General features: G+C 32.2%; 2 protein-coding genes across 21 annotated transcripts in view; one reads left to right on the top strand and one right to left on the bottom strand.

Moving 5' to 3' along the window:
* The window catches only part of LOC138940569 (triadin), a 41,391-nt gene that overhangs the window by 6,108 nt on the left and 15,953 nt on the right, over positions 1-19,330 (bottom strand). For 12 of the 20 annotated variants that reach the window (XM_070309555.1, XM_070309559.1, XM_070309557.1 and 9 more), the window contains 14 exons: positions 16,236-16,366; positions 15,781-15,864; positions 15,314-15,590; positions 13,944-14,061; positions 13,586-13,700; positions 12,050-12,153; positions 11,068-11,212; positions 10,588-10,663; positions 9,925-10,154; positions 9,728-9,800; positions 5,572-5,754; positions 3,898-4,293; positions 999-1,268; positions 105-355 (listed from right to left, as the gene is read on the bottom strand). In XM_070309555.1, the coding sequence (XP_070165656.1) occupies positions 105-355; positions 999-1,268; positions 3,898-4,293; positions 5,572-5,754; positions 9,728-9,800; positions 9,925-10,154; positions 10,588-10,663; positions 11,068-11,212; positions 12,050-12,153; positions 13,586-13,700; positions 13,944-14,061; positions 15,314-15,590; positions 15,781-15,864; positions 16,236-16,366 (2,453 nt within the window). The remainder of the gene's footprint in view (positions 1-104; positions 356-998; positions 1,269-3,897; positions 4,294-5,571; positions 5,755-9,727; positions 9,801-9,924; positions 10,155-10,587; positions 10,664-11,067; positions 11,213-12,049; positions 12,154-13,585; positions 13,701-13,943; positions 14,062-15,313; positions 15,591-15,780; positions 15,865-16,235; positions 16,367-19,330) is intronic. The other 8 variants (XM_070309558.1, XM_070309573.1, XM_070309571.1 and 5 more) reach the window with 8 other exon arrangements.
* The window catches only part of Polr3g (RNA polymerase III subunit G), a 33,716-nt gene that overhangs the window by 8,562 nt on the left and 5,824 nt on the right, over positions 1-19,330 (top strand). The window lies entirely within an intron of this gene.

The raw sequence follows: 19,330 nt of genomic DNA, 5'->3' as shown, positions 1-19,330 counted from the left end.
AAAAAATATGATAAAGAATCTTTCTGGCACGGTTTCGTCCCAGAAATACACTGTTAGAATAATTTCCAAACTTTTCTTTACACCCGTATAATTACGCTTCTCACCTTCTCAGTCTTCGTGGATGTATTATCCTCTACGTTCGTGGGCAATGGGCTATCTCTTTCTGAATCTAGATCCTTATGGCCGTTTATGCCGCTAAAACTACCGAGCGAGACGCTTTCGCTCTCCGGTGATTTGTAACCAGAGTGCTGTGATTTGTGTTGTGCCGCGAGCTCAGGCGGTGCCGATTGCGGTGCCGATGGTACAGATGACGGTGCCCACGTCTTCGTCTCGCTATGCGGACGCGTGAGAGGCTCTTCGAAAGAAATTGTTAGAATTATATCAGGATAATATATCTCATTACGTATTCAAGGTGAAATTATAGTCACAATTATTAAATAATGTAAAAAGGTCGACAAAATCGACACATTTTATTTTTAGACTTTATATATATATATATTAAATGTAATAAAAGTATATATTAATTAAAAGTAATAATTATTGAAAGGTATTTTAAAAGGATCAGTCGTGTCTTTGATGAAAATTTTATTGAGAGAAAACATTAAAATTATTTATTATTATAAAAAAATTATGCATACTTCTCCGTTCCTTAACACGGGTAGCTTTCGTGTAAGCAACTACATGTATTCGCAATAGTTTAGTTCGAGCCATTTATATTTTTATATATGTATACAAAAATATATAAATATATTATAATCTCTAGTAAAAAAAAAAAAAAAAGATAATAAAATAACACATGAAGAGGAAATAAATTAATAAAGTTACCCGTGTTAAGGAACGGTGAGGTATGTTTATTTAATTATTTTTACGATAATAGATATGTATCAGGTTTTTAACGTTTACCTCCGAATAAAATTTTCATCATAGACACGATTAATCATTCTGAGATACTTTTCAATTATTATTACTTTGAATTAATGCGAGGAAAATTATCTTACCTTCTCGGACGTTTTGCGTAACGGTAAAAGTCTTGCCGGTGTCAAGAGGTACGGTCCAGTTTACAGGTTCTGGCGAACGCATGATCATCTGTTCTGGCGACTTTACCCTTGTCGGCTCCGGCGGACTTTTCACTACTGGTTCGTCATCTAACCACTGACTTGCCTGCATAACAGACATCGGCACTGCCGCGTGCTTTTGCGACGGCGGCGTCGAGGCGACACTCGAATCTCCACCGGTGACATCTCCATTAATCTGGGGCTCTGCCGTCACTGGAACGTTCGTAGGAAACCTTAGCTTTATTATTGATATCAATAGACACCATTCTGTGTTTCGGTGATGACGAGTCGAACTGGCCTTGCACTCGATGATAAGTCAAATTGTCGCAATCAACTCGTATGTTGGATATTTCGCACGTCTTCATATTAATTCATAATTTATTTCTTCATTTATCACAAATTGCTTATAAAAGGTTTCCATTATTACGTCGCGAATGAGTTTGAGAGAGATTTGCTGTTTAATTTAAAAATTAATAACTACCGAAAGTCGCGGATTCTTGCTGCCACGAAATATTTATGCCAATATATTTACCTCTTTATTAATACACAGACGAAAATCGAGATCGTGATATACTTTTATAAATTATATTCAACATCATCTCATCTTTGAGAGAGATCGAGATTTAATGTCATCGAGTGCAGGCGAAGTTCTATTCTTCGAGTGTCAGTAGAAAAGGATATACATGAAGGTTACGAATGGTATATACATACATATATATACACACTATATATATATATACATACATATAACATATAATTCCGGAAATACATTGGCGTACTTAGGATGCAATATAAAGATACGCATCAATACATATAGACACAAATACATATACGTACGACAAAAAATATAGAAGGACACAATGCGAATGTGTGTGTATACACACGAGACACGCGATACATAGATACATATAATAGTATAGTGTGCGAGTATGTGTCGCCTAACAAGGATTGATAAAAGTTAAAACACATACGCTTTATCGTACTAAAAATATTAAAATTAATTATACTGGAAAAAGATTGACATTAAAATCTGCTTCCAGAATTTTATTATTTTTTTAATTAGTTATTTTTTTTTTAAATCTTCTCAATTATTATCTTCGCATCGAGCAGATAACAATGTTTCAGGAAATTGAAAAATTGTCTTTAGTTATATCGTTGATATATGTATACCATCATATCTCATCATTATGCATACATATATCAGAGACAAGAAAGGGACACATAATCGATAATCTATTTCAATGATGTTTCACCCAAGAGCGCATAATTGATATTGTTAAAAGTTGAAATATTAGCAATGGAAGTTGAAGGCTCTGATATCAAATATCCATAAACATGGAAAACGAGCTAAATAAGAGCCAGGCGCGGTAAGCAGAGCGCAATTCATTGTGTTCTAATGTGATTTATTAATTAATTCATATTCGTACGTTTCAGTTGCTCTTGACAACAAAATAATTAAAATAACGTGTGCGTATGTTCTTCTCGATAACTTCTACGACGGGATAAAAGCCATAAGTCTCCCTTCGATTTCACACGCACAAAGCCGTTGAATGAAATATTACACGTCTATAGTTTGAAATTATTGTGTAATATCCAAATCTTCGATATAAATCTTCGCGCATATCATTTTTCAAGACACCGAGAGTCACAACAGTCGGAACAACTGTCAGTTAAATAAACGTATATCGTTCGTAAAAATCAATCAGACGGATGACAGATCGATATCCGTAATTATGGATCCGAGGGCGCGCGTTCTACGCAATATTATTGGCAAAATTTTATCATTTATAACACAAAAACTATCCGTCAATATTTTTGTATTGGAAGATTTTTTTATTTTATTTCACCTCCAGAATATGCAATTAAAATATTGTACAGAGGTTGCGAGAACTTCGCAAACATATATACATGTGCACGCATACGACACACACACACGCACACGACACGCATACACATACAGGGTGTTCGATTTAATCCGTCCGACTATATTACGTAAAAGGACTATATTAGTCCTTTAGACGAAAAAATAAAAATGGGACATTAATGAGATAGCCCGTAGAAAATTTCGAGTCGAGTCGCCAATCTGCGAAACCCACCCATTACGTTATGGAGGAAAAGAGGCAAATTTTTCAAATAAAAATTCTCGACAGAAATGACATCGTTCGATCTTGAAGAGACAAATCCAACGATCCATTATGTTAAAGGTATATCTTCGATATTACGATTGTAATGAATTTTTAATAGTGGCCTCTGGAAGGTATCGATTTCTGTTCGATCAATCTGTCTGCAATACCTAACGTAACATTTTAGGTTGTCGAATTTGTCTTTCCGAGATTAAATATATATATAAATTTTTTGAAATTATAATTTAAATTCAAAAGATTTATACGAGAAGAAAATCTTAATATCTCATTTTAAAGGAAAAGAGAGATGATATTACTCTTTATGCAATAAAGTACTCTGCAGTAAAGTATAATAATAATTCTCTAACACATGTGTACTAAAGTTTAAAATATTTATCATAATCGCAGCATCCAAATATTAATTTCGCTAAATTTAGACACTTTATCGTGCAATATGAGGAGAAAAGGTAACGGCACAGAGGGTACAGAGAAGAGGAAAAAGAAAGAGACACAGATCAGTGAGCGAGATAGTGAAAGATTACATATGGTAGAGGTAGAAACAGAGATATTATCCTGTACCAAAGTTACACCTACGTATAGATACATAAAACAGCGAGCACACGAAGCAAAGACACTGATTGATGACTGAGCGACGTTAAAAAAAAAAAAAAAAAAGAGCAAGATGCTATAAACCGAGACCACGACAACATGCTACTTACTAGCTTGGACGACGGCAGTAGCGGCTTGATTTGATGCGGATCGCGTATCGAGGGATGATTTGGATGATGGATCATTGCCGGCGGCTGCAGCCGCAGCTGCTGGATGCCCGCGGGCCAATTTTGCCTGAACCTCGTCATTCGCATCTCGGCACCTTTGGCTTAAATCTTTAACGCCGCGCTCCGGCCTGGCCGCAGCAGCAGCAGCACCCGACGTAGGTGGGTGATGGACGGTCGTATGAACCGAATGCTTTACCGGGGAACGTTTTACCGGGGCGATACTTGCGCTAGTACTGTTAGCGTTAGTGACAGTGGTGGTGGTGGTGTTGGTGGTGATGGTGGTTGTGGGTTTGGCATGATGAAGAGGGCGATGGGGAAGGGCGGTGGTCGCGAGGAAGGCTAAAACATATCGTACAAGAAACAGTACAATTGATGATTAAAGCTCTAGGCCGTTTCTTGTGTGCTCGCGAAAGCTTGCCTAATCTGTCTAGTCCCGATAAAAGTTGAAACTGTTGATCGTTCATCGGAAGTATGGTCTTTAAACGTGTTTCGCTCTTGAGAAACTAAAAGAATGCTTTCGGAAAAACATACAAAACGATCAATTTTGTTTGCAAAAATTTAATCTTATGATTTAGGCATCTTATATTTTTTTTTGTTTAACGATAAAGTTCGATTTTCTCAATAATTACTTGATTTTCGACAAGCTCCAAGTATTGTGCTCATTATGTACAAATTCTGTTGTATGTGGTATTGCTACAATATATTTAAGATATAGATTTTTTTACTATGCAGAACCGACTATAGAATAGTGTTCTTCATCAATAACAAGACAATGTATGTTGAAAAATAGGAAATATTTGTTATTTATAATGTTGTTTTATCAAAACGCAACCCAATAAACTCTGTTGTTGTCGCAGTAATATAACAAGCGATAGTAACAAATAATATAACGTAATTTATCTATATGATATAAAATTGTAATACGCGATGCTACTCAAAAGTTTAGGGAATTTAAAATAGGTACGACTGAACCGATTGTAATACGGCCTACCGTTGCTAGATAAGGCGAATAATATCCTTTGTAAATTATGTGCAACTGCTCGTTGCGCAAATTATTTTTTTTTTTTTTTTTAAACAACTATGTGCTTTTTATTTACACCAATTGATTCCTCTCATTATTTCGTGTACAAAAGTATTGTGGTAAGATAATCGAAAAATAAATATTTTACGAGATATTTCAATTTATGTAAAATGATGTCAAATTAAAATAAAATATCTTGTAAGTCGTTCATTTTCTATTCATCCTACTCTTATAACATTTTAGGACGAATATTGGGAGGAATCGACTATAAAAAGATTAGGGCAATTTCGTTTAAAAAAATGAAGACGATCTTGAAATAACCTCGTGATCTTCATCCGAAATCAAATCAATGGCATCATCTTATGTTGCCCTCGAAATCACATAACTTTTCTGTACGAAACATTTTTCGATGGGAATCTTGGTTTTCGAGAAATATCGATGCGCCATTTAAAACGCGATGGTAAATCGGAATAAATTATGAGAAAGGTTGAGAATAGTATTATTAGATTCCTTGATAACGCAATAATTCTTTGAAAATGCTAAACCGATATGGGATGGGCGGGCAGCAGGTATGTAGCCAGGTATAGTAAACGTACATTTACGATGCGCGGCTTGGAAGGGTGTCCTGTGGAGCAGAGCAGGCCCTGGGCCCGGGGGCGGCGGCGGTAATGGCGGTATAGGTGGTGTCAACAAGCCAGTCACCGAGGAAATTGGAGTCGCGAGTTCCCGTATGCTCCAACGGACACGGTGGCCTGGGCCCGCCGCGGCTGAAACACCCGCTGCCACACCTAATCAATCTGATTCACGATACCTAATCCCCAATCGTGTATTCTCATGAGAGGAAAAAAAAAAAAAAAAAAAAAAGGTTTGCATAAGAAGAAGATACATAATTCGAAACGAGAATTATTTTAATTGAGAAGATAAGCGTAACAGGAAATTATTAAAATAATAATAATGATGACAATAATAATGAAGCGCGATAATGATAAACCCAAACAAGATCGTCTTGAGAAAATAGGGAGCATGATGATGATAATGATGATAGCTAATCATTGACAATAATGGAAGATGTGCTATTCATAATTATATCATTAAAATTCCGCGAAAATTGGAGTAATTTTTTAAATACATTAGTTTGTGTATGTATTGTATGTATACAGATAATATATATATATATATATATATATATATATACAAGGTGTCCCCAATTTAAATGGCAAAACTTCAAGAGCGTGTAGGGGACCGAAAAACTAAGACAAGAAGTCCTTTAGAGGGATTTGCCCATTTTAGAGAAAATCGCAAAAATTCAATATCTCATTGTCAGTTGCTCTCTTGAGTTGATTAGCAACGAATAAACTTTCTACTTCAAGGTTCCTTACATATGTAAACGCTTGACGTTATCCTTTACGGTATCAATCGATTCAAGAGAGCAATTAAGAGACCGAATCATAGATGCGGTGCATCAAATATCACTAGAACAATGTCTAGCTGCAATTAGTGAGGTCAGTGCTAGATGTAATGCTTGCATCGATACAAGAGGACAACATTTTGAACAATATCTGCATTAAATATAGGATAACATAAATAAAACGTAAATAAATAAGTAAAAAAATGAAAACTTCTTTTGTTTCTTCTTTTGTGATTTTCTCCAAAATGGAGCAAAAACGAGCAAACCTCTAAAGAACTTTCTGTCTTAGCTTCTCGGTCCCCAACACGTTCCTGAAGTTTTGCCATTTTAATTGGGGACACCCTGTATATATACAATAATAATTTTGTTGTCGATTGAAATTTGGTTATAAATATATTTAAAAAAAAAAAAAACAAAGATAGATCTATAGTTGATTAATCCTAGCTATGATTGATTATCCACTATACCAGGTCATTCGTGACTTATTTTAAAAACATTTTGCAATAACCGAAACAAATACTTTATATGTGCACAAAATATTTTTCTTTTTTTTTTTTAATTGTCATGTATAAGTAATGTTTTTGGAAAAAAAAATTGATATATATATATATATATATATTATATAAGAAATACTATATATGTATACATATAAAATTAAAATCCATTATAAAATTTCAATTTGAGATACATGCAAAAGAAATTTTGCTATAGATCAGAATGTCGACAAAACGTAATCATCGTTATAGATTAGCGCGATAGTAGATGGTAGATGTATGGTGATAATGATTTTTCGTTAAAAATTACCAAAGTACATATTTTCAATTGTAAAGTTTGTAGCATACAAAAATAATGGAACACACGCAGTTATTTAAAAATTTATTTTCCCTTACATAGTTTATACTTTTTTTCATTAGAATTATTTTTATATACATATTTTTTTTTTAATTTTAATTTATTCAAAATTTATTTTTCTTCAAATTTTCACGTTTTTTGTATACTTGATATTGTAATAAAAATCGAGCATACTCGTAAAGAAGAAAATTGAAAAAGAATCATCAATATTATATATGTATTGAAAGAGCGCAAAATTATATGTTCAAATAATATATAATTATATCGAATTTTCTTATTATATTTTCCACATTATTGATACAATTATTTATCTAGACGAAATTAGATAATAGAAATCAAATGAAATATACGTTATAAATTCGCGTTAATAAAATACTGAACGTATAAATAACAATATATTTTTCGATAAGAATTATGAAATGGCAAATAAATACACTATGATATATACTATATATATACTATGAATTGCCTTCATGAATGATGGAGTCGATATGGAAACCTATCATTATGATTCATCATGTATAAGATAAAAATAGAATTTTGCTTGTTTAATCGCAAAGGGCGGCAGTGGTTAGGCGAAAAATACATCGCATGATAATCTTCATACAGTCTATCGATATAACTACTAGACGAGAATTTTAAAGGCAAAGGCAAAGAGATAGAAACAAGTAGATAGGATTGTCATGCATCTGCCTAAACATTAATGATGAGGCAATTATGAATAATTGACATTCACCGCATAACAAATGTTTTTATGCGAATATATCTCATATAAAATATATTCTTAGCAGAAATAAAATATATATATTGTGTATTTCATTATATATATATTATATATATATATATATATATATATATATATATATATATATATGTATTATATATATATATATGTATTATATATATAATCATATTTCATATAATCAAATATGCTCTCTCCTCAGCAATGAAAAGTTAAATCATATTTAACATTATTTAAGCTTTTAAATTAATTGGAAAATAAATTTCTATTTTCTTAGATCAATATTGACAAAAAGGAATCCAGCTCTCTCCAATGATCTTGACTTTGACATATATTACGACTATGAGAAACCTTCAAAGGATTTTAGTTGTCGCTCATTAATTATTAAAAAATTATTAACGAATAAAGATTTATGGAAATAAAACACAATAAAAATTCAATAAATAAATAAATAAATTTTCAATATTGACAATAGTATATATATTTACATATTATTTTACATATCATATTCTACATACATATTTAGACAAACAGATAGCCTCTTATAAAGTGTGTTTGAAAATCTGAAAAATTGAGAAGTGAATATATGGTCATGGAAAAGACTCCACATAAATTTGCAATTTTCCATACGAGAAGTAAGCTCTCCATATCGCCAGCTGCTTTTAGCGTGACAAGATGTATAATTATATGTTTCTATATGGTTTACAACTTTCTGCATATATCAAATATATAGTTTAGTCACATATTTGGATGTTGCTTCGCATTAAAAGTTGCAAACACATATAAAAGTATACAATTATAAATCTCATCACACACACACACAAAATAAAAGCAGAGGATAATGTAATATGGATCTCGTTTTGCATAGAAAGTTGCATATATGTAAAATTATACATATATAATTTTATAATATATGTAAAAACACATATATGTAAAATTATATAATTCATCAGATTTTGTTCTGCAAATGCAAGTACAAGACAACATGGGATGGACCTTGCTTCATATGGAAAGTTACAAACTTATAGGAAGAGATTTTTCCGTTTCGATATATTTACTTTTAAATCTGTGAGATTTTTGAACACCCTTTACAAAGATCTGTCTTTTCTAAATATACATATATATATATGTAAAGCATGGCTTTGTAATAAATTATGATCAACATTGAATTTTTTATTGCGTGTTTAGCTTCGTTTGCATAGAACTTTATTTGTTACTAATTTTTTAATAAATAACGAGCGACGGCTAAAATCTTTCAGAGGCTACATAAAGTCGAGATTTTGACGAAATATATCAAAATCGAGTTCATTGAAGCTAAGGATCCTCTCTTGTCAATATTTATCGTCATTTCGTAAAGTTTAACAAAATACACTTTTGTGTTATATAAATAAAATATATATAAATCTCGCGAGCGGTGAGCATCTTTGGCGAGCATCTTTGGATTATTATATTTGTATACAAATATAATAATCATGTATGTATTGTATATACGACGAATTATATAACGTTCGACTTTCGAGGCCCACAAGAGCAGACAGCAATCGACAAAGTTGTATACAATATAAATATATATGTACTCTATTTCTAAATCCAGTTTATGCACGAAAATGCAAAGGGGATTCGATTGACAAATTACGAGCTTCAATCGATTCGGGATACAATCTCCTGGGATACTGGAAATCGGCTGATAGTACTTTTGGTATAGCTAATGTATAAAATATATAATTGCCATTTAATTTATATTACTTACTCGGTCGTGGACGCCTTTCGGGCTCGCTGCTTTTCTCTCTTTGCTCTTTATCCTTCATCTCTTTCTCCTTCTCCTTAACAAACAAAAGTAAATTTCTTGAAATAGATTCGATGCAATAACCAAGGTTTCAACAAACGTTTAAAAAAAAAAAAAAAGTTAGGATATCAATTAAAAGTTACTATTTATAGATAATATACCTTGGCGTCCTTAGTAACGGACGGTGCGCGTATAGGCTGACGTTTAGGAGATCTACGATCGGTGACAGTCGGTCCAAGACTCTGCGAGCGTCCGGTTCTCGGACTGTTTTTGGGACTGGATTTAGTTCGCGGCTGAATCTCGTCTCGATGCTCCTTCATATCGTCGCGACGTCGTGGGATCACAGGCTCCAACTTCTCTCGTGTCGGAGAGGGAAGCAGTGCACCGTCACCTTGGTAGAACAAAATTTCTCTTCAATTCGTTTCAAGACAATTTTTATAGAAAGCTGGAAGAATGAAAAATATAGATATATAGATAGTTATAGATATTTAAAAATTATATAGTTAATTATATATATATATATATATATATACAGATTTGAAAACTTTGATAAATAATTAATTTAATTATATATATTTTTTTATAAAATCGTATTTGTTCGTTTATTAATCGAGTTAGATACACAGAGTGTTACGGATGAATGGGCAATATTTAATATTACTTGTTTTTTTCATCGAAACACGAAAACATCCTGTATAGATATAGATTTTCTTTGATAATGATAAAGATTAATGTAATTAAAAATATATTTATTACACTAATATTGTTTATTATATTGTTTTTAAATCTATTGATTTAACCGATTGTGAATTGTTAACACGTACCCACACCAGTAGTACGGTCAAGATGGTGACGGATCAAGAAATCCTTTCTTGCGCGAGCGATGGCTCGATCATTATCCTATGACAAGATTAGTATGAGAAATAATACATTATATATAGTTTAGATATAATCATTGTTTAAAAAATATTGTAAGCACCTTCCAATTATCAGTGGCGTTACTTGGTTTTATATTTAATCGTAAGCGCATCATAAATATAAATTTCGGATTAAATTTGTATCTGTACATAAAGTTTTTTTTTTTTTAAGAATTGACTAAGTTTTTAAAAAGTAATAGTTGGAAAAAAAAAATTGTTACACACAAAATGATCGCGCATTTTGAGATATCCTTCATAAATTAGCGAGAGTAATGCTCAAATCTCCTTAAGAAAATAAAAAAAAAAAAAAAAAGTTGCGTTCTCTTAAAATACTTTGACAAGACTCGATAAAAGACGATCTTACGAAAGCGTAGAAGATCCGCATACCGCTTTAGTGTCATCCTGCAATAAACCATGTATCGGTCTATCTTGCTCTGAAGACGGTCGGCCAGCTGGTGGCTTTGTAGCGATCATGCTGACGATCGGTGCAACCTTCCTATTCTCCTTCTCCTTCTCTTCCTTAGTAACCGATCTAAAGAACCGATTAAAAGACGGTTATATGATAACTGTATTAGGTCAATTATAGATTACACTCGAATCTTGAGATAAGTTAGCTAACTACGACGAAATCAGTGTGAAGGTGCGAGCACGCTCGAACATTTGTGAATTTTTCTCTGCAAAATCGTGACTGCTTTCGTGGCTCTTTCATGTAAACGACACACTTGTGTGGTGAACAACGTTTATAACACCATGAAGACGATAAATATAAATGACATCCTGTAATCCGATGCCAAAATATTTGATGCATTTTTATCTGTTTATATCTCGCCAGCATGATTTCAAATTGCTTGAACGCGCACGCAAATACATATACACACGCATACATCAACCCTATCGGAGATTCATTTCTTCCAACGTGTGAACGATTTTTGAAACAATAAATTGCATTATGAATTGTTTAAAGAGATATACAAAGATGATTGATATTCAAAGTGCGTTAATGCCATGATGCACAAAGTCCAATCAAACCTACATATTTCGGAAAAGGTTTTTAGATTAGTTTTACATTAATTTCTTACTTGCAATTCTCGTATCTGAAAAATATGTTTGTAAAAAAACGAGATACAAGTTTGCGATCAATTTGATTGAAAGAAAATTCATACGTACTATACTGTAATAAATATTGTTACGGTATATCTAACTACGCGTTTTGGTGAAACGTTCGCAACACAAAAAAAAAAAAAAAAATTTGATTCGGATCGCAAATTGAACTGACAACGAGTTGAATTGAGAGAAACATCAATCGTGTAATAGCAATCACAAAACAATGAGTTCTTTATTAGAAAATGATGGAGTATAATGTACTAGCCTGGCAAGAGATAGAGCGTTGAGCGTATGATTATTGGAGACTTGTTTCCACAATGAAGCCTCATCTTCGGCTGTCAGATCCCAGTCACAACCCCAGTCACGATGCTAATGTAAACCAAAAGATATAAATAATCTCTCGTGATAACGACTGAGAAATTAGTAAAGCTCTCTATGTGAAACACCAACTTTAGATTTACCGGGCTAGTAAGAGCCAGACGCGGATGTGCGTCAGTTTTAAAGAAAATTGTATTTTTCTTTCAAACTGAATCGTTGTGTATGGGGCGCATTTTTTTCCTTGATGCAAGGAACCAAATAACTAATAAATCTCAATTCGAGATTTTTATCAATGTAAACCACCCTGAGTTCCTTAAAGAAACGTAAACGAGAAAAGTATCGGAGCGAAGTCGCTGAATCGGGAACGATGTAAGCAAATAAATAAAAAGATACGTACATCCAAAGCTTAACAAAATCGGAGGAAAATACTTGCATTATTTTTCTTATAAAAGCCGGTTGCACCAATGCTGATCAATATTTGCTTCGATATCATATCATTGAATGAATTAGGCACACAATTAGGGAATCGAGAAAATTATTTATGTTTAAACAAAAATTTTAAGTTTGGCAAACTTTTCGTTTTTAAATTCTTTTACCAATCCAGAGCCGATTTTTATCCTTATTGTTAATTGAAATATCGAAAATACGAGTATTTATCGCAGAGATTAGTATTTATCGTAAATTGTAAATTTTTTCCTACATTGAAAATTTTCATAGCTAAAAAAACATAATTTTTTTTAACCTAATCATAGATTTGCTGTAACAATAAAAAGTGTGTGTTTTGATATATCTAAAAAATAAGTCTGGGACGTTGAAAATATTTAAATTAACAAATCATTAACCAGAGTTAATTAATCAGATCATCGGTGCTAAGAGAACACAGAACATGCTTGAAAAAAAAAAAAAAAAAAAAAAAAACTAAATACCCTGTTCGGATAACATTTGAGAATATATTTAGAAATAGTATAACAAAACTACGAAATCGCGAAGAACGATTGAACATCAATTTTGATACAGAATTGTTTGTTAGTGAAAGGTCACGTGTAAATAAAACGAGTCTACTTTTCACATAAAATCGCTTTCAACGATTGTTTTGAAAAAAAGTTTTAAAGACGATGATCGAAAGCCGTGTATTATCAGTGTGATGTATTGTACCGTTGCTTAAAGCAGCGATTTGCATCCTCCGATCGGACACTTGTAACCGTTGAATTTTCCTTGTTACATGAAACGTCACGTAATACAAGATGAACGATAACAAAACATACAAAATTTTGACGCGTGAAAAATTATTTATTGAAACGTTGCCTAAACGTTGAAAAGTAAACTCGATGTTTAATTAGATTAATTAAGCAATTGTATGCAATTGAGCGGATACGAAGAATGAGAAACTATGATAGGGATTATTTACGCGAGGGGGATGAAAATCAGCACGTGCCAATTCGAAGAAGAACCTTGAAATAACAAAACGAATCCCACGGATTACCTTATACTCGTCAGCGAGTCGCCGAAGCTCGATTACCTCCGCCATAGGAAATGGTTTCACTTGCGATTTGCCCGGTGCCTCCGATACCCGTATGTTTTTATTTAACTTTTTTTTCCTGCAAATAATCAATTTTACGTGTAATGACTCGTGTAAATCGTCATCGTTGACGACGAATTGTTGTCATCGTAATCGTGTCGCACGTTATCACACGTTGTCGCGTCTTCACACCGATAGAAATCGTCGTAGATGCCTTATTTTATTTCTCGTTTTATATTTATTTCTTTTTTCGCTTTCTCCTGCCCTCTCATCGAAGCTTTACGCGAAAGAGCATATTAACAATTCCGGTTGACAATCTGACCTGAAAGTTATTTTCAAGTCCGTCATATCCTCTTCGCGCTCGTCGCCCTCTGGTACCATCCCGTCGATTGCATCCGTTTCACTGCCCACTAACGGTTCCAATTCTGACGCCTGAATCCCTAAGAAATATATGAAAAAGATACGTGCGAGTAATGTATACAATTTCGTTCTTACACATAATTAAATTTTTCTTCGGTTTCATGCATTTCACATCATTGGGTGGAATAAAGTTTGATTGAAGAAAAAACGTTACAAGTTTCAAATGCATTGAAGAAATATAATTGCTATATATATATAATTCGCGAATAATATACATATAAATAAAGAAGAGAGAGAATATTCCCCGGTGGGAATGGATTTTTACTAAGCCTCTTTACTTTTTAAAAATAAAATTATCGAAATCCGTTCGTCTTATTATATCCGCTATGCTTAGTGCATCGCGCAAGCGCTCAAAAATCTTATCACTATGACATTTTAAACATTTTCCAATTATATTGTGTTTAATGTATAATGATTTAATATATTTTCGAAGTGCGCAACGAATCAAAATGGAAACAGAAACCAAATCTCTTTCGGAAACTATAAAGAACTTTTTATGTAGCATCTCTCTTCAGATGCCATTCACCTCGAAAGAGACTTCTTTAAGAGATTTCTATCGCAATTATGACGATATGCACTTGGAAAATATATATCATTAAGATTGTCGATATTTTTTTATAAACATTTATTAAATGATAAAAATATCGTCACTAAGCTGTCGCTATATAAAACGCTGTATAAGCGAGTCGCGAACAAAGTCTAAGTTTACGACGTATTGCACTGATAAAATCCATATCTCGTAACAATTTTATTTTGTTCGGTACGATAACAGATAAACATTGTAAATAAATTATTCTTATCTCACCATTGGACGTTTATGCGCGTACCGGCTGTTCATTATAGTGGCCGTTATCAAAATTTTAATATTTTAAATTATTTAAAATTTTATAATTTAAAAATGTAATAAAAATAATATTTAAGGGAAAATTATTTTATGTGAATATATGAATTTTATGTCTTATAGATAAAAGACTTTATATTTTAAAAATAATATTTATTAAATATTATTATATTTATATTATTAAAATTCAATATTTTTAATAAATTAAAATTTTATGATTGTAAAAAAGAAAAAAATAGTTTTAAAGGGAAATTATTTTACGTGTATACAATATGAATAGTGAGCGTTAGCAATGAAAGGGTTAATTTATAATTAACGCATGTATATTATAATTAACACGGAGTTTTTTGCTTAAGATTTATGAGACGTTCCTCCGGATCTATTAATTAACATGGAAATATATGCAGATTGTCGTGACAATGAACAAGTACCATCGCGTTTGTGTCCGAAGTCGCCTGGTCGCTTTTTGTGTACCGGTGCCGGTCCAGTAGTCGTTATGCCTTGTTTAAGGGCCCCCATGCTGAGCGACTTCCTTGGCGGGTAGTGGCCTGTACTGGCAGCGGAGAAACCCGCCGCTACAACCGGTGCCTGAGTTTCGCCATTTATCAGCTGGGGTTTTTTAGGCCAAGCGAATTGCAGCCGGTATTCGGTGCTTATGCGAGATATCGCCTTGCTCAGCTGACTCGGTGGCAGTGCCGATGTGACTTCCTGCAGTGCAAAAGTCGATATTTTAAACTCAATTAATATTTTGATACACCTTGGAAATTAATAAATCTAATGTCGTACGTTTTATTTATTTATTTTTTTTTTTTTTAATTACACATACAACTCTTTAAGAATAATTTAAAAAATATTCACAAAAATATCAATCTTTATATGCTAATCTCTATATGCTGACCTTGTATTTCTCAATTCTCGGAAGAATTCTATTGTTAGTTCTTTCTTCCTCTTGTTTTCTTTCGATTGATGATAAATTTGCTATCTTTAATAGTAAAATATTAAATGCGGTATTTAAAAAACAGCTCCGGAACAATGTGTATCAATAAACTGGCCTACTGTTCTGTGAATAACGCGCGGATATCAGCACGACAGAAACAGATCGTATAACAGGTCGGTTTTTAGAATTCTGCGTATATCTATAGTACGCGACGAAAAAAACTTTGCACACGATATAATCAGATCTGTCCAAATTTCGCATTATATGAATAAATTTCAATTTTTAAGGACCACTTTGAAAGAGACCGAACACACTCCGATTTACTTAATTGGCGATTGATCTATCCAGCAATACCTTTTTATTAATACCATTTTATTAATATTATTTTCTTACTAGAATATCATTCATCTCATCACCTTATCAGCTACGACGTTCGAGTCGATGGCATCAATACCACCACCGTCCGCTGCTGTGATAAACTCGTGTGTCTTATAAGCAAGCTCTGGACATTTCTTTCGTCTGGGTAATGGTGGTTCCAGAGTGGGTCCTGCAAAGTTCATAATTTTTTTTTTAAATTTAATTTTTTTTTTTTTTTTTTTTTTTTTTTTATTGTAATGTCATCGCTTTGTTTGATCTTTTAATCGCAAAAATACTCGATTGTCTAATTGAATTACATAATCAGAGATCTCATGACACGTTTGATCAGAACATTGTTTAAATATTGATGAAATACGACTTTGACAAACTCTTGCTTCTCACAAACTTCATTTCTTAAAAATGAAATTATCTAAGAGATTCTTTTTTAATTAATTAACTTGATTGCCGGATTTATATTCGTAAATTCATTACAACTTTCAATGATTATTTATTGTCTTCTTTTATTTTAAATTGAATTCCGTCGTTTCTCAAGTGACAAATACATATAAATACAAACGTACAAGTTCGCAAATTTGTCTCGGTGAGGGAAAAGAATTTTTTCAATTCAAAACACCTTGACACAAAATTCCGGTTAACTCTCCAAGTATATGTAAAGCAAGATAAACATAGAAGCCGCTACATTTGCTGCGATAAAAAAATATGACGAGAGATCGCGGTGGATTGTAGAATTTCTGAAACGTTTTAATACTGGGTAAAATAAAACATTTATGGAAAATTGGGGGTAATTTTAAGCGACATGCAGGTAAAACTTTCGGAAAAGCAGATAAAAGACATGACACTGAGCGATAATAATGAAAAGTGGATATAGAATAAGAGATGGCAAATGCATGTTTTTATCGCGGAGAATTTTCCGCGCTAATTTTATAATTTCATATGATGATTCATTATTCAGACATTTATTCGCATTATGCGCCCATTGGTTTTTCAACTCGTCGTTTTCCTTCACGATTGTATCAGAGTTTTTTTAGAATGGCAGTATATTTATCGACGAAAATATAAATAATTTGTTTTATTTCTCTCTTAGTAATCATTTAATAATTGATATACGATCACATGAATGAGACAATCAAGTTTCTATAAGTCCACAATTTTCCAATTAATCACTATCGACATTTACATTCTTTATTTCCGTAGGACAATTTCTCTTATAAAATTTGCTTATCGTAAATTTCGAGAGATTAAAATTCCAAAATCGAAGACTTGTAACAAATTAACCTTTAAACATCATCTGTTTGCTTAATTTCGATAAGACACAATCTTACAATACTCCGATCTTTAACTGCAACCTGCTATTTAAATCAGTTATTTTTTCGTGATCATGTTTGCGAAAGATAATCGTGTAAGAACTATTTATTATTCGCAAATTCAAATTTTATATTTCGATAATCTGTGAAGATAAAATCTAAACTGATATGATATATTTTACTTAAATTTCGAATGCGCTAAGCAGTATTTATATTTTCCTTCCGGATCACTTTATATATAATTTTTAATATGGAATATGTTGCTTAAACTAAGGAGCGTATTGTAAAGCATTATACATATAAAGTATGAGTATTATATTCAAGTATTAAAAAGTAAAAAAGATCATATTTTTTGAAAAATTGTGAAACATTGTTGCTTATAAAAATTCGCATAAGCGCGTGTCTCTCGATATTGAGTGCTTTCCATTCAAGTCACGAGTCGATACAAATCGATTCTTATAATCGCTTCAAGCAAACTTCGGTTAATTTAATTATTAATTAACTTGTAAAATAATTAAGCAAAATTTATATATGAATATAATATATATACACATACAGAAATAATTTATATTAATAAGTATATAATTAGAAATATTGTTAGTAAGTTTTTTTTTTTTTTTTTTTAGTGGTTATAGGGGTCGATTTGTGTCATAAAAAGGAAAGCATCTATTGTGTGAAAATCAAGCATGCTATGTTCTATTTCCATTAGCCGCGATATGATTTCACGCGTCATAGAAACGATTCTCTATATATAAATTTAGTTGTACTATTTTTACGGTCCGATGGCAACAAGATGCATATACACATAGGATTGATGTAGTACAAGTCATGTCGAACATTAAGTAATTTTTAAGTGGCATTTGCGCCTACTTCTTACACGATATCTCATTTGCTAATAAAAATCTGAATTAATTGTTAATCAAAATTCAAATTAAATCTTGTTAAATTTACTGTAAATTAAAGGTTCCATTAAATCGGCATGAGATATACAAACACAATTATCATTACCGTAATACCGAAGCAATTGTTATTCGGTATCCTCGCACTTATATTACGAGCAATACAAGTTCAGCAAATTAATTTTCAATTATTTTTAGTCAAAACTTGTGCTTGTGTAACTAATGCGTCAACTACAACATTTAATTGCTAATAATGATACTACGCAGATCAAGAGTTCTTCACTTATCACGTACAAATTACGCAAACCAGATTCGCATTCTTGCTTATGTAAAGTGAGGAAAATTCATGCATAATTGTGAGACTGTTTTTCACTTGTTGACATATCGCAGCTCATAGCAAGTTCGGTCATCTGCGTTACACTGCACTAATGCATATTAAAGCTACATGAAGTTACCTAAGTAAAAAAGAATAATATAAACATTTAAGTAATTAAAATTCAATTATGATATATTATCATTTTTTAGCAGAGAACATACAATATTATTTCATCATCAAAGTATTTATTATATTATTACATACATATTATTATTGCATTTAGATATACTTCATATATAGCAGCCTTTAATGTAGAATAGTACGATGATAATTCAGGTGACAACATTCGCTATCAGTTTCGTTCAGGATAGTCAGTGGGTGAAAATATCACTTTTTATAGCAGCTGATGGTGAATAAAAAATAAATTTGTATAAGATACTCCCCCCCCCCCCACCCGCGCCCCTCCCCCTCTCTTTTGGACACGAATGCTTAAATAATTTAAATAATTGCAAAATGTAATACGAAAAATTATAAAGCAAAAGAAAAACTTTTTTTTTTTTTTTTATCACAATATCTAATAAGGAAAAACTTTATTCGCTAAATATTCGGGTATG

Source organism: Polyergus mexicanus, unplaced genomic scaffold (assembly GCF_030449975.1).
Source record: "Polyergus mexicanus isolate NDT 795.1 unplaced genomic scaffold, iyPolMexi1.0 SCAF_17, whole genome shotgun sequence".
In the NCBI taxonomy this organism is placed as follows: domain Eukaryota; kingdom Metazoa; phylum Arthropoda; class Insecta; order Hymenoptera; family Formicidae; genus Polyergus; species Polyergus mexicanus.
Note: the sequence above shows the minus strand (reverse complement) of the source record. Positions and strands in the feature narration are given on the sequence as shown.